This window comes from Natator depressus, chromosome 2 (genome assembly GCF_965152275.1).
Source record: "Natator depressus isolate rNatDep1 chromosome 2, rNatDep2.hap1, whole genome shotgun sequence".
Classification (NCBI taxonomy): Eukaryota; Metazoa; Chordata; order Testudines; family Cheloniidae; genus Natator; species Natator depressus.
The window spans coordinates 115,292,785-115,309,343 of NC_134235.1; the positions used below are offsets into that span (position 1 = coordinate 115,292,785).

Sequence of the window (16,559 nt, forward strand, 5' to 3'; positions counted from 1 at the left end):
AACTGAAGCGAAATCCTTAGCAGAAAAGTTTGAAAAATACGATATTGCTGTTTTTACTCTTTTGTGGAACCGTTTACTTCAAAGAATTAATGCCATCAGCAAATTGTTGCAAAAGATTGATAAAAAATTTATTGAATGCTACACAATTGTTAGCTTCAGTTAAAAGTTTTGTCACGGAAGTTCAAAATTACTATAGCCCGGTGGAAGCAGAGGCACTAACGTTAACAGAAAATATAGGTTCCTCTGATCTATCTGATGAGAAGCATAAAAAAAGCAGGAAGTTATCTTTTGGTGAAACTAGAGACAATGAAATCAATTTAAAAGGGAAAGAGAAGATCATTGTTGAGACCGCCAGTGTTTTTTGTGACACAATAATAGTGCAATTGCAGAGTAGAGGTGAATCTCTAAACTGTTGATTTATTTTGCGTCTTTTTTGACAGAAGTATGGACAAAAATGCGAAAAGCCACTACGGTAAGAAATTAAGTGAATTCTACTGAGAGGACATAGACACAAACCTTTTTGAAATTAAGTGAAACATTTCATTCATTTTATCGAAAATGATGAGGTCTGTGCTTCAAGATCACCAGCTGATTTGTATAGACTTGTACGTGACGGTTTGCAGTCAATCTTTTCAAATGTAGAAACCATTCTGAAAATATTGTTAACGGTACCTGTCACAAATGCTTCTGGTGAACATTATTTTTCTGTATTGAAACAAGTTTAAAAATTATTTGTGAAATACAATGAGTCAGGAACATTTGACAAGTTCGGCAATATTGACAGTTGAAAGTGCCTCTTTACAAAATATTACTTATGATGACTTGATGATTTTGTAAAGAAAAAGTGTAGAAACAAAGCTATATGAATTTTTTTTTTCAGATTGAATAAGTTTCTTCACAGGAAGTTAACTTTTATTTTTCCATTTATGCATTATCTGTACTTTTTATTTTTACACATTTTTCACATTAGCGTAATGCAAATACAAGCTTTCATCTAGACCAGAAGTTCCCAAACTGTGGTCCAAGAACTCCATTCAGGTGGACCGATGAAAGGTTATAAAGTTTTTTTTTTTTTTATAAAGCGCCCTTGTCCAAAGCACTTTACAATAGTTAGCTAACAGTACAAACAACATTTGGAAAGATCACTAAGTGGTCCACCAAGACCCTCAGCAATTTTCAAGTGGTCTGTGAAAAAAAGTTAGACTACAAAAACAATCAAGGTACCTCACTTTATTTTCATTTACTTCATATTATTTATAATATAGGAGGAGGATGAAGAAAAAAATAATGAAAAATGGGGGGGGGGGAGTTAAGAGAGAATGCTCTTTTTCTTGGCTGGGTCCCGGAGGGGCCAAAATGAATCTCTGCACAGGGCCCCACTAACTCTAAATCTGCCACTGCCCACTAGAACTGTTTAAAGTGTTATGGGGGAGTCCCATGGAAAGGACAAGTGCAAGATCTGCAAAAACTTTCACCCTCGAACTCCAAAGGAGCAGGATATCTGCTTGAGGCGCACTTCATCCTGCCTCGGACCTCTCTCAATCAGAAAACCCACCTGGCAGCGGTCCCCCTCCCCGATGCCTAAGAAGCAGTTGAAGTCGACAGGTCGATCAGCACCGTAGAAAAAGGGGGCTTCAGGCAAAGGACCTGTGTCAGGCTATGTGCCTTCCATGGAGCTGTTCAAGGGTACTGCTGCAGTCGGATCCCCTAGCCCAGCCAGGGATCTTCCTATGAGTCCTGGGAGCAGCATGGGGTCCTGGCCCCTAGTAGGGTCATCTTTGCCTGAAGCAGGCCTGGTGGCCAAAAAGCAAGTAGGCCAACCAGCACTGCAGATGCCAAACCAGGCAACGGACCCGGACAAGGCGCTAGATGTCAGGAGGGCGCTAGCCTTCTACATTGAAAGGACCAAGCCATTCCGCAAGTCAACACAATTATTCATCACGGTGGCTGACAGGATGAAAGGTTGTCCAGTGTCCGCTCAAAGAATTTATTCTTGGATCACTGCCTGCATTCGTTGCTGTTACGATCAGGCAAGGGTGCTACCTCCAATGATCGTAATGACCCAGTCAACCAGCACGCAAGCTTCCTCGGCAGCTTTCCTAGGCCAAATGGCTATCCAGAACATCTGTAGGGAGGCCACCTGGTCGTCCATCCATATGTTCACGTTCCATTATGCACTTGTCCCAGGTCTGCTGGGTGATTCTGGATTCAGTAGAGCAGTACTGCAAGCTGCTAGACTGTGAACTCCGAGCCCACCTCTGAGGATACTGCTTATGAGTCACCTAGAATGGAATCGACATGAGCAAGCACTCGAAGAATTAAAAATGGTTACCTACCTTTTCGTAACTGTTCTTCGAGATGTTTTGCTCATGTCCATTCCATTACCTATCATCCTACACATCTGTCGGAGTTGCAGGCAAGAAGGAACTGAGGGGGAATAGGGTCGGCGACGCCTAATATACCAGTACATGAGCACAGCATTCAAGAGGGCGCTACAGCCGACCCTATGGATATCACTAAGGCAAAAATCTCCAATGACTGTGCACATGGGCACGCACGCACCTAGAATGGACTGGACATGAGCAATACATCTCGAAGAACAACAGTTACGAAAAGGTAGATAACCGTTTTTTCTTATAGCATTGTTCATATTTCTACATTGTTCTGCTCCTGTCCTCATTTACATGTTAGTTGTCTTGACTAATAAAATGACCCCGAGTTGATAATTCATGTATTTCCCTTCCCTGTCTGCCCTCCCCTCTACTTGCCTATGCTTCAGATATAACCATGCTTGAACACAATTGTAATACGTGCCTATTGTAATAAGGTTCCTTTTTGCCTGTGTGGACAGAAAGGAAACATTCTAACCATGTGTGGGAGCTATTTTTGAACTGCAATTTGTTTATTAATTAAGTAAAATATTTACCAAATGTACCCATACGCCACAGATTCGATTACTTGTATTATTCCATAAGCAAATGGCTAGTTGCTTGGGGTGAGTTGATGTTGGGTTTGGTTTTAAATTCCAGACATGCCATCTACAGTAAATCTTTATATTCAAACCACATATGAATAACAAAAAGTAACCTTTAAAGGGAGAGAAACGTAATGGTTATTTCAAGTTATTTGATAATCTTTGCTTTATTTTTCTTAATTTTAACAATACAATTTTAAAATATTGTCTTATAAGGGAGTTTGGGGGAAAGGGGCTCCTTACCAGCAGTAGCATGTTCTCCAAAAATATTGGCTCCACAGAGCCCTGCTGTAGGTGCTGGACACGTAGTCATGTGGCCACAGAACTTTTTTGAGCAGTAGTTACCAGTTGGGGGTGAAACACATGTCCCTCAGGCCCAGCATTCTGTAAGCCAAGGGATTTAAATACTGTGCTCACTTTAACGGTCTGTTAATTCCTCACTATCCATCTGTTGGCGGAGTCTTGGAGCCAACCTTTCCTTTTCACATTCATGTTTGTTTTACATCTAGTTGTTCAGTTGTAAATAGTCCATGGATAGTTTAATAGTTACAGTATAAACTCAAAAGTCTTAGTTTATTGTTTGCAATGTCTGTTTCTGGGTCACTTTCAAAGTTGGCAGATCTGCTTGGGAAAATGCCAAATGTTCCTCTTACGTCGCTATGATCCTCACATCAGAGAAGAATGAAAAATGCCTTCCATGTGTTAGGGAAGGGCACTCAGCCCAAGGCTGTGATGCCTTCAAGGCCTCATCAAAAGGGCTCAGAAGAATTGAAAGACTCTTCTCCCACACCATCTCCTGCACAGAGCTCTGGTAGTGCATAAGTTCGTATGCTTTCTCCCAGGAAGATCTCTCCACACAACAGCAATGTGGCCAGTAAACCCCTCTCAGTAGCAAACCCTGATACAAAATCCCAAACGGAAAAGGGCCAGTGAACCCTATACACACATGCTCTTAGTGCTCTTACCTAGCTCTCCCTCCTCTTTATTGAATCCTCTAAGTCTGGATGTCCTGTTTGTGTCCCCGGGGCTTTTTATTTCCCTTACCTTTCTATAGCAGCACTGGTAACACCCAAAAAATGATGAGTCCCTCTCTCACTGACTTAAACAGGAGCAAAATATCTTTGAGTGCATGATCATTAATTTAGCTGGGCACGGGATGGAAAATAAAGGGCACTGGGGGAGCTCTGTGGGCATTAATGGTGCTGCAGGCAGGGAGATAGGCAATAAAAGAAATTAATTGGTGGGGAAAAGATATTTTCTTGTACTCCATTAAGTTTCCCAGGTACAGCTCTTAAAGGTGTGATTCTACTCTGAAAAGTGACTAAAAATGGCACTGTGCAGTTCTGTGTTTGTCAGCAAACTCAGTGGTTTCCATAAAAATACACTCAGCTTACAAGTGAGATGTTGTCTAATTTCTAGCTCTGCAGTTTTGTCTCAAATCTGAGAGTCAAGCTGAGCTTTTTCTTTTCTTATATCACTTCCAATAAGATAGATTCTACGGTCCAAGTTATATTATCTGTGACACCTGTGACATTTTGCACAATTATTTCCTAAGTTCCAATCAGTTATAACTCTAATGAACAAGGGAATCCAGGTCACCCTGTCAGCTGTGTTGGCTCTTCAGAACTAAGAGAGTAAAAATGTTGTAATTACTAAATTTAATGGACATTTTGAATATACACAGGACTGTTGAGTAAGGTGCCATTTTTAAAGTAGTCACTTTTCAGAGAATTGCACCTTAAAGTGACTTTGGCAAAATTGGAATTAGAACCATAATCATCTGACTTTCAGGTCCACAGTCTCACTAAACAAAAATTCTCTTCCTTGGAGTGGGTAGAGTTAAGGGTGATGTTGGCACCTTAAACAGGTTTTCTGAATTTCTAGTTTTCAGAGTATTAAAAACTACAGCATTCTACTAATGTTGTTTTCAATGACAATATGCTTTTATACTTAACTCTGTTTTAAGAGACTTTTCTTCTAGGATTCTATTATTCTTGAGAAAAAATTATCCTTCTAAACCTTTTTTATAGCTGTGAAACATTCCACAATAGGTCCTCCTCTTATCATTGCAGCCAGCTGTGATTGAGGGAGAGCTCAGTGTTCAAGAGAACCAGGAATAGTAGGAAAGTTTCATGCTTTTTTTCTGCCACACCCAAATGATCTGTGAATGGTTTGGGAGTTATAGAAAGGACAGATTCAATCAATACTTACTATTCAGCAACTTTCTTTCCTTTTCTTACTGTCAATTTTGCCCATTTTACCCCAGCCCCATCCTACTTACGTTACAGCATTTGTCAAATCTGCAGGTGTGAGGGAAAAATCAAGTATGGTTTCATACTGACTTTTATCTGAGCTATCCTCTATCAGGGACTATACCTTGCATGTGCAAGGAAAAGAACTTGATGCTGTAGATATTTTTCATCTCTAATTACTGGGGTCATCCTTATTGATTTTGTTTTTTTCATTGATTAAACTGTTTCAAGATAATATATCCCTCACACAAACTAACTACAAATATTTGGGGGTAAGGCTAAAATAATCCTGTGTAATCCCATTGAATGGTGGCGCAGTTCTATATTGTAAACTGTTTGGGTAGAGAGGCTGTCATCGTACTTATTGATAAAGTGCATAGCACATTACTGGCACTGTATAAATATTTAAACATCAAGTAATTCATTCAGACCTGAAGTGTATCTCTACCATCAATTTGGTTTTCTGTTCCCACAGATACTTTCATAAATGTTTTTTATTCTATAACTTTTCTTGGAGGACTAAAGTGTAAATTATACCACCAGTTATACAAAGGGTAAGAAAAAAACTGAAGGGGAGGTTTGTGGAGCAAATGGTAGGATTTTCTAGGCAAACATCGCTTGTGGTAAATGAACTGTGATGAAAATACTGTGACATTGACCCCTGCACACTGGCTTCCAGCCATTTACCAAAAGAGTAAATGTCTCATTGTGCATAAATTACAAACATGCCTGGTGAAGAAAGAGCACAGTAAATAGCCATTTAACTCTTTAATGCTTTGTGAGAATGAGTGTGCGGTAATATAACACTAGTAAAACATTTTCATTAGAATCAGCGCCAACAGAATATCTTTGTAGAAGAAGTTATTGGGATCTTAGGAATTAATGAATTAAAACTGAAATGTTTAAACACTCTCCTGCAGTCCTGCTGATATGGGGGTGTGTGAGCATCTTAATTTTTAAGCAACTGTAAAAGGAATTTGTGTCTGTTCTGTCTAAAGTGTATGTGATTAGGGTATGTACAAAGCTTTAATCGTCTTATTGGAAGTTCAAGGATAACAGTGGTTGAAGAGCTGAGGTTTAGAAGTTTAACGTAAATTTTCTGAAATAAATTCTGGAACTACAAGAAAATCCTACAAACTGCAGGCAGATTAGTGAAGATGCAGTGGCATAGTGTTTAGGGCTGAGTGCACACTAAAATGTGTGTCTGTGTATGTTTATTGGGAAAATGAGCCAACACGTATGTCTTTAATGGAGATTTTCATATATCCAAGTCAGCCATTCCAACAGTGGAGAACATAACCTCTTACCCCAGGTGAACAGAAAATAACTACATTTTTTGACATTCTCCTCCTGCAAAGAAGCTTGCCCTGCCTGAACACACAACTTCACTTCCAGGTTCTAGCAGATAGAAGAGCTCTGCTTAGCAGAAACATAGTTTTTTAACTTGTCTTTAGTGAAATTTTTTAAAGCTTTAATTTATTAGCTTTCTTTATTCCCCAAGAGAGTAGAGAGGGAATGTTGAATCTTAGGTCATGTATACATTGGGTATTTTCCTGAGCTGCCAGCCACCAGAATAGCACCACCAGTACGAATCTCTATGTAAGCAAAGGAAGCCACAGCATGCCACGATGGCAGTCTTCTGGGGTGCCAATGAAAATCACAGCTTCCCATCTCTACATAAGAGGTTTTCACCAGTTTAGTTACATCCACAGCTGGCCAATGAGTGCTGGAAACACTCCACATGGCCAAAACCTTAGATGTTTGCCTGACTCAGAAGTCAGACACTCAACCTCCCTGCCTCTTCCTTTGAAAAAAAGGAAGAGCTGCAGTTCAGGTTTCAGCCTTGGGACATTGCCATCCAGGTTGTCCAAAGATCTTGACAAAGTCCTCTAAAATGAGGGAAGAGGAGGGCCTAGTGTCCAAATAATAGACACAAGTAAAAAACCTTTTTGAGGGGGGAAAAAACAACAAACTTTGCCTTGTATATAATAAGAGCCTTTAAATCCATGACAGCATACACAGCTTATTTTTAAAATGCTGTGCAAGGTTTTAGATATGAGCTCAGAGAGACTGCAAATTTCATCTCACACCCAGAACAGAAAATGAGTGATCCATTGACAGTTTAAAAAAGAAGTTGTAATGGCTGAACCTGTGACCAAGCTATAATGAGAAATTCTTCTCCGGTTTATTTAACTAACCTCAAAAACATCTACTGTAGATTTGGCTGGGATGTAACTGCCCATCCTCTCTTCCCCTTCCCCCACCCCCAAGTGATACAAACACAAATGTTAATATTTAAAGCTCCCCAGCCTGCTACTTTAAAACCAAACATCTCTTACAAAGCTGAATTGAACCATCTGGTAGAAGTCACTGACATAGCAGGAAGTGCTGCCTCTTGCAAACCTGATTCAGCAAAGTGGTGGGAAGGCTGAAATTAGTGTGGGGGGAGGGGGGGTGTTGTGTCAACCAAGGAGGCCTCCAAAGCTGAAACTGCAGCACAGATCAGCTGGGAATTCATCCCCCTTGCTTTTCTTCATGGCAGGATGAAATCTCCATTCCCCAAAAGTGACGTAAGTAAGAAAACAGATTCTTTATACTGTCCTAGAACTTTAAAATTCCCCTGTTGTGCAGGGTGACAAGGTGGGTGAGATAATCTCTTTCATTGGGCCAACTTTGTTGGACTGCCTGTTGTGCAGGATGGCTGCCAATGAATAACATTGAGTTCCTGTAAAAAGGATGCTCCCTTCTTCCCGGACAGCTATGTTAGTTGCAAAACATTTTTTTAAAGTTTGTTAGGTATTTAATTTCATGGTGATAAGCACATTGTAAATCAGCAGGAGCTGCCAAAAAACAGGGCACTTAGTTGAGAGCCTAAATATAGATTTCAGAGCCTAATTTTAGACCCCTCAGGTATGAACATTTTGGCCTAAAATGTTCAACTATTTTAAATTTAATTAAATGTCATGGCAGGGTTTATAATATAGCAATAATTACGACTCTGCAGCCTGCCACATAACCCACATGTTGCGTGGTCTGCCTGATATAAGTTACTTTTTGTTGGGGGTATATACTATTTTTTTCTTTTTGTAAAATAATATAGTTTTTCCTAAGTTGTGTATACGGCTTCTTTTTTCATATACTCTATATACCACATCTACTCCCTATTAATCAGTGTTGTTCATGGGCTTTTGTTGACTTAATTCTGTATGCTAAGGGAGTGGAACGTTTGCTGGCAAGAAACGCTGCTGTTCCTTTAAGAACGACATATTAATCTTCCCTTTAGTGAATAGTCAGTCTAAAATCCAGTGCTTTACAAGTTTCAGACCAGGCTATTTATCAAAAGGGGACTGTTCATTTCTTAGAAGGGCAACATTTATGCAAAGATGCATCTGTGACAGTGGGGGAGTGGATAGCAAAATATAACTTAATAACTGCTAGGTTTTTCTTTTTTAAGTAAGCTAATACAGGTTTAAAACATTGAACTTTGACTTTTATATTGCTCTCTAGATTCCTGCTGCATTGAGGCACTGTCACAAGTAATGCAGTCAATGATACTTTGTAATATATCAGATTCTACATAATACCCTCTAGATAGATGTAAATATTTTATATAAATTATGCCATCTTTTTCATCCTACTTCAGTAACCGCAAGCTGAGTTTTTTTGTTTTTTTTTCCTACGTTAATAGTTCAATGGGAGCTAATGGGTGTCCTGCCTTGTGAAAACCAGGACACTTATTTAGTTGGCTGACTATGGATTTAGAAGCCAAATTTTAAACTCCTTTTAAAAAGAATCTTGGCCTCTGATGCTTTCTTTAGCCTAAACTTCCTCTTCCTCTACCTCTTAACTGTTCTGTATGCCAGTTGGTTGCTACCCTGTGCCCCACAGGTGGCAGTGATTCACTGGGAGTTTACGCAGAGTTTATAAAGCAAGCTCAAAGGTAATGAACACATAAGACAATAGGGAGAAAAATTATTATTTGGATTACCATAGTGGCTAGGAGTCCTATTCGTGGACCATGAACCCACTGTGCTAGGTGCTGTACAAACACAGACCCTGCCCCCAGAGAGCTTACAGTCTAAGAATGAGACAAGAAAACATATGGATGCAGACATACTGGAGAGTACAAGTAAACAATCAAACAATATTGACAGGCAGTGGTCTCAGTATACCAATAGCCTAACCATTGTCAAGTTTTTTTGTATGCATCATGGCAACGCAGGGATTGAAGGGGGATAATGTTAGCTTTGCTGATCTTTGCGAGAGGGGGGGCTCCTTCCAAGCATGAGGGACAGCATGGCAGAAAGCAGAGCTGCTTGTTCAAGAATTTAACAAGTGGGTGATGGAGGCTGGTACTGTGGGCCAGTCACAGGTGAGAGTTGACCTCTCAATAGTGGATGAGAGGTAGGAGTGGGGATAGGCCATGAAGGGCCTTGAAAGTGGCTTATGTTTGATGCAATAGAGAAGGGGGGTCAGTGGAGGGATGCAAAGGAGGCAAAGCGACAGGCTAGGGAAATGATCATTGCAGCAGTTTTTTTAATGGATATGAGCAGGGCAAGGCTGCGTTTGTCATTTGGATAGGGAAGGCAGTATTTTAGAGATGTGACCGCCGACAGAATCAACAAGATTTAGACATAATCTGGAAGTGAGGACCCAGAGAGAGGTCCTAGTCAAAGATGACACCCAGGTTATTGGCCTGAGTGACAGGCAAGATGGTACTGTTGTAACCCTAACCTGTGGAGCTTGAGCTGACCACTAGACATCCATATGGAGATGTCAGAGGAATAGGCCAAGATTTTATTTTGGACAGGACAAGAGGGAGTAAGATCTGTGAGTTGTCAATATATAGAAAATAGCTGAATTTGTGTTTATGGATAAGATTACCAAGAGATAAGATGGCAGAGGGAGAAGAGAAGGGAACCCAGGACAGAGCCCTGCAGAATCACACAGAAAGTTGGAGGAGGGACAGTCCTCCCCGGGACGCACTGCATGTGTGATTAGAGAGGTAGGAGAACTAGGAGAGAACAAAATCACAGAAACCAAGGGAGGACAAGATTTCAAGATGATGACCATGGATGACTCTGTCAGAGGTGGCGGACAAGTTAAGGAGGATGAGGATGGAGAACTGGTTCTGAGATCTGGCTAGGAAGAGGTCATTGGCGACTTTGGCTAAAGTGATTTCAGTGGAGTGCAACGGATGGAGGATGGATTGGAGAGAGTCTAGGATGGAATTAGAGGAGAACTACTCCAAGCAGTGATTGTAAACAGCACATTCTGTGAGCTTAGAGATGAAAGGGAGATGGGGTTGTAGTTAGAGAAGCAAATGGGGTCAAGGGGTGTTTTTGTCAGATGAGAGAAATTAAACTGTGCTTGTATTGTGAGGGGAAAGCTAGAGGAGAGGGGGAGATTATGGAGAACAGTAAGAAGGAGATGAGAGTGGGTGCGAGGGAGATCAGGGGATGGGCTTGGATGGGGTCACTGGGAATAGGGAGCAATCAGGAAGGAGGAGGTAGAGCTGGTGGAAATACTAGAGGGATGATAACAAGGATGGGTCAAAGAGGAGGAGGAGGAGGACGATGACGGATGCTATGTTGCAGAAGAGGGGTGTTGTGAGAGCTATGGGTGAGTGGCAGATAGACCAAGTTACCCACCCTCTCCCCTAGAAAATCAATTTTTCATTGTCTGTAATGTTTTACTACTTAACTATAAAGCACAGAGATCCTGGGTATGAATAGTATGTTATGAACAAGAAGCTATTTCTACCCATTATATGTTACTGATGTACAAATTGTGTAGGGGACCCTATCCCCCTCAACTAGTTTTAAGGCAAATTAATTTGTGAATCCCAAAGAGGTAAACGAACAACTTCTGTGCATTAGTCTCCACCCAAAAAAATTCTTATAATGTTCCCTTCTATTTGTCTAAATATATTTTGCATTTCCTTTCTCTGTAGTTATTAATTGTATATATATTAACCTAACAAATGTGTATGCATATCTTTTTCCTTACATTGTCAGTACTGGGTTGAGAATTTAAGTATGTGGCTGTTTTATGCATTATTATTTTTTGCTGGCTGGGTTGATGCTGACTAACAACGTTGCAGAAAGAATACAGGCTGTCCACTTTCACTTTTGTTCTCAGCTGTGCATTTTTACTTCCCTTTACTTCCCATTGGCCCTCTAAGCCTGTCTTTTCTGAAATATTTTTTGTTTTATTTCAGGTTACCATTGGTCAACTCTATTCAACCCAGAAACTTGTTATTGAGAGTCCAGAAAACACAGAGATAATCTGATCATCTAGCACCATTGGACCATCCTCAGCATTCTGTAGTGCTGCACATCGATAGCACATCCAATATACTGTGTATGCACCCTGCCTGAGTTTGAAAAACTTATCGGTATAGTAAAAGATAAAGCTTTTGAGATGCTCAGTTTTTGGCACCAAAACAGTCTAGAATTTCTCTTCTCATGGTTCATGCACTAAAATGTACTGCTAAGCCTACAATAGCGTGTAATGTATTCCTAATATCCCCCTTGCTAGTATTTCATGTGTAATGAGACTGTTTCTTGGCCTTATTTGACAATAAAATTCCATGAACCGAATACTTGTAATCAGATATTTTCTTCTCCCAGTGATCTTGCTAACTTACCTGGCTCATAAAGGATACCAATTATATTTCAATCAATGATACAATTGTTTAAAATTACTTTTTACATTGAGCCCCAGCTCATATGGAAATACGCAGCCTACAGTGAATAAACTAAATAGCTGAATTTGTATGGACTTGGTGTGGGTAAATTCTTGTTAAATAATTTATTCATTAAAGCCATGTGAAATTTAATGGAGGCCTTTAAGTAAAACAAAGATATTTTGTTATATCCTGGACCTCAACACTTACAAATATCAAAGGTTAGATTGTGTGTTTTCATTTAAAGAGCATTCTCTGTAAATTTCATAAATGTCAGACAAACCTCACTAATTTTTATTTTGTTAATGTGCAACTCAAACTTTCCTGGAAGCTTACCAGTCTCATCTCACTTCTCAGTGAATAGCTCAGTAATAGAATTTTAGCCTCATGTTACTGAGACTTCAGAACTTTTAAAATAAAATTCCATCACTGTTCCTTATTTTACTGTACTAAACTGCAACTGGCAATATAAAGGAACAAAGCATATTTTCCTGTACAAAAATTTTGTATATTACCCTTATTACAGATACTTGCAAAGTTAGATAATTGAGTGTGAATGGTGAGGTTGGTATATTTAATTCAGAATGCATACAAATATTTTCTCATTTCTGTTGAGCGTGCAAGTTTCTACACGCTGGCTCAGTGTCTCATGCCTGCTCTGCAGGGACTATCTCCAGAGGCTGAAGGCAGTTCAGTCTTTATGCCCATTCAGTACTGGATACAGTGAAACTCCCAAGGAGGTTGCTTACTGCATTCTATTCATCTTCACTTACTTACAGTAATGCCACAAAAAAGTAATTTTTAAAAACAGCTATTTGTTAAACTGAATAAATATAGGCAATAGCAAACAGACATTTCTAAAGCTTTCTGTAATTATCTATGGGCCTCATTCAATGCCCACATTGAGTAGCATATTGAAAGAGGTGGGGTTTCTTAAGAGATTCTCCTAAGCCACCAACTCAGTAGCTTCACCTTAAGATTCCTCTTTCTTGCAATGTTCCTGAGCTCTGCAAGAGAGAAAATTCCTGAAATGTTTTTTTTTTTAATTTGAAAAGTAAATTACACCTGTTAAGACAGCATGCTAAACAAGAATTGAATCTTTTTTTAAAATCAAGTTTTATTCGGTTCAGTGCTCTGAGTTCGCTACTTATGTTTTCCACTAAAATGTACAGAAAAATTACTCAGTTTAAAGCTTCAGCACAATGTACATCAAGAGCTTTACATGAAGTAGTCAGAACTTTAAACTAGGACAATGCCTGTAACTTTTAAAGAAGCTGCATTTGTGGAGGCAAAGGGGCATACTTTCTTTTTCTTTTGTAAACTAAAGAGAGAGTATCAAACTGAAATGACAGAACTAAGCAATGAACATATGTAAGTGATTAATTTAGAAGTACTAATTCCCAAAACTTACTCATTTATAAATATTGTATAATTATTTGTAGAACTACCTGACTTTTAATAATATAGCATTCTATTAAGTATGGAAAGAGTATGCAAAATAAAGTGCCACTACTGTATTTAAGACTACAAAACTGCCTTAACACTGCTTTTCACATGGAAAGCAGATACTGTAGTATTTCTCCATTTGTTAGGTACATAAATACAGCAAATAGATCACTTTGCTACAGCATTAATAGATTTTTTTTTTTAACTAGGCAGAATGCCATGGACTGCAGTTTAAAAACAAGGCACTAACACTTTAAAATCCTAAAATACACCTAACCAAGCTAATTAGAACACTAGCATTAATGGTAAAAGGACAAGCGGGGAAAAGATTTACGTGCCACTAAAGCATTTAATAGCATTAAGATGTTAATTTTATGTTTTCTTCAAATAAATTTTACAGAAGAAAATAATGGCAAGTCTAGCAATTTGCATTTGCTAATAAAAATTATACAAGTGTCTTCTGCGAGACACAGTACAGATACATTTATAATGTTACTTCAGCCCTTCCAAGTGTATGTTTACACTGCAATTAAAATCCACAGATGGCCCATGCCAGCCAATTGGAGTCACAGAACTTGTGGTAAGGGTCTTTTTAATTGCATTGTAAACATTCTGGCTTACTAGAGCCTGGGCTCCAGGACCCTGTGAGGTGGGAGGGTCCCAGAGCTCGGGCTGCAGCCCAAACTTCTACACCGCAATTAAACAGCACCTTACCCCAAACCCTGTGAGCCCAAGTCAGCTGACACGGGCCAGCCGCAATATAGACATACCCTATGTCTCTCATTACCAGTCAGATTTTCCTAAGCCTGCAAAGGGCACTTGTAGTTTTAAGGATGCATACTGTACATATGATATGCCAATTGAAAACAACATTAACAGAGCGGAGGCCTGTGTGCATAGAAACATGTAATACAAAGTAGGTTGAGAAGGCTCATTTTATTTTCTCATTTGAGGAATCAGTTACATAAGACTTCAAGAAGTTATCCATGGGCTTCTTATACAGCATGACTACATTGCTTAGTTTCTAAGCTTACCTAAGGAGACTGTTCAATCCTTAAGCACTAACCAACTTCAGTTATATAAAAGATATAAAATTACTTTATTTAATAAGGTGCAAAGTTAGAAAATGAAATAATCTAGTACAATGATTACTTGTAAATTGCAACACAATTAGTGCATTTAAGGATGCTCCTTGGAGCTGGTGTCGACAACAGGAATGTCTGTTTCCCTACTGATGCACAGTATGTGTATCTTCTATTAATATGAATGATAGTAGCATGTGCAAATCTGTTACACATGACTGGAACAAGAGACCCATTAATATTGTCTGTTAATGCATGATGATTAGTATTGCATTTGTTGAGATAACATATCCCCTGTATATAAAAACTATTGTCAAACACTGTATGAAAGTAATCCTATCAACTATGGAATGAAAATGTACTACTGTACTTCACTTGGCTCTTTAAAATGATGGAATATGGAAGGAAAACCTAGTATAAATTACACTGCTCATTTAAAAATACCCTTTTTTTATATTCTGTTTTCATTAGTTATCCATGAAATTGTTTACTGGATTTTTGTCTGAGCAATGTAAACAATATAAATGTGAACATTGTCAGTAAAAGGAATCCCAGTGATTTAATTTAATGTCCCCCTATTCTAAAAGGGATATTTGTTTCTAATTTACAGCAGAGGAAAATGTTAAGAACTCTTACTAATTCTGTGATAATTCTTAAAATTACCTAGTAAGATACTATTTTTTGTATTATTACACTGAAAGATCATTTGCTTCACACGTTTACCTTCAGCTTTCCCTGATCTCAGCAACCTTTGACTTTATTGATTTGGAAATGATGTGGCTCAGTTATCATGCTCCAAAATTTGGCTCTTTACATATATCAAAGGTCAAATAAGAGCTTTTAATAGAAAAATGCAAACAATATTCTGAAAGAGAGCAGAAGACAACCTCTGAACTTCCCTAACATGACAACTGTCTAAAGCAGTGCTACTCAAAGTGGTGGTCCGCGAGCCACTGGCTGCCGGTCTGCGCGCACATAGGGAAAAATAATTGCCTGTCCCCCACATCAGATAGCTTGAGAAGCACTGGTCTAAAGGACAGGCAGTTCTACAACCCTGTTGACATTTGATTAGACAATCTTACTTCATTTAAAAAGAAAAGGAGTACTAGTGGGACCTTAGAGACTAACCAATTTATTTGAGCATAAGCTTAAGTGAGCTGTAGCTCATGAAAGGTTATGCTCAAATAAATTGGTTAGTCTCTAAGGTGCCACAAGTCCTCCTTTTCTTTTTGCGAATACAGACTAACACAGCTGCTACTCTGAAACCAACCATTACTACATTTAGAGGATCAATTTTAAAAGGCCTGGAAATACTAGCGGTATGGCCACGGTAAGGTGAAGCAGACCTGAGGTTACATACAAACATTTTTACTTGCTGATCACATATACTGTTCTTGTTTAAACAAGCCATCAACATAGAGATGTTAAACTGACACTGCTCTAGCAAAACTGTACCAACTATTTCTAGCCTAATGCATGTCATTAATAGCATTGCTTGTGCCTCCTAACATGTAAGAGGCACAGGACAGTATGTTTTTGTGGAAGGCTAGAAGCACCAGCTCCACAGCATGCTTCCCGCCACACGCCCACACCTCCTTAACACTTTGCAGAAGCACCTCCACTAACTTCTGGCAAGGACCTCCATTTCTCCACATGTATGTAGGACAGAATTGAGAGGGAATGGCTAACCTCGGAAAGTTCCCCTGCTCACTCCATAGATATCTAGGGTGAAATCCTGGCCTCATTTAAGTCAGTGGCAAAATGCCCATTGACTGAAATGGTGCAGAATTTCACTCTTAGAGTGCATATTAATGCTACAGGAAGCAGCATTAGCACTTGTGAGCTCCACCTAGGGGGCACTACTGTGCAGCCACAGGGAAGGAAGAGAGGAGGGAGGAACCACACTGCCTGGAACAGACGGCTAGCAGGGCAGCTGAATCTCCATAGATCTTGGGAGAGCCATTAATTTAGGGCAGCTACCCCACTGGCCATTCCAGTGCAAGAAAAGAATTCTTTCACCCACTTAAAACATGTTGCTTTTTTCCTCTACATATAAAAAATAAATTTTTTAAAAGGGAGGGGGAAATGTGGGCCATAGTTTTTCAATCTGAGGGAAA

The 16,559-nt window shown here is 39.3% G+C and overlaps 1 protein-coding gene across 1 annotated transcript in view; it reads left to right on the forward strand.

Moving 5' to 3' along the window:
- LYRM4 (LYR motif containing 4) overlaps positions 1-11,961 on the forward strand; it is a 140,714-nt gene extending 128,753 nt beyond the window's left edge. The window contains 2 exon segments of the mRNA XM_074944921.1: positions 11,447-11,503; positions 11,506-11,961. Coding sequence (XP_074801022.1) covers positions 11,447-11,503; positions 11,506-11,526 — 78 coding nt within the window. The 3' untranslated portion in view covers positions 11,527-11,961.
- The last annotated feature ends 4,598 nt before the right edge of the window (positions 11,962-16,559 follow it).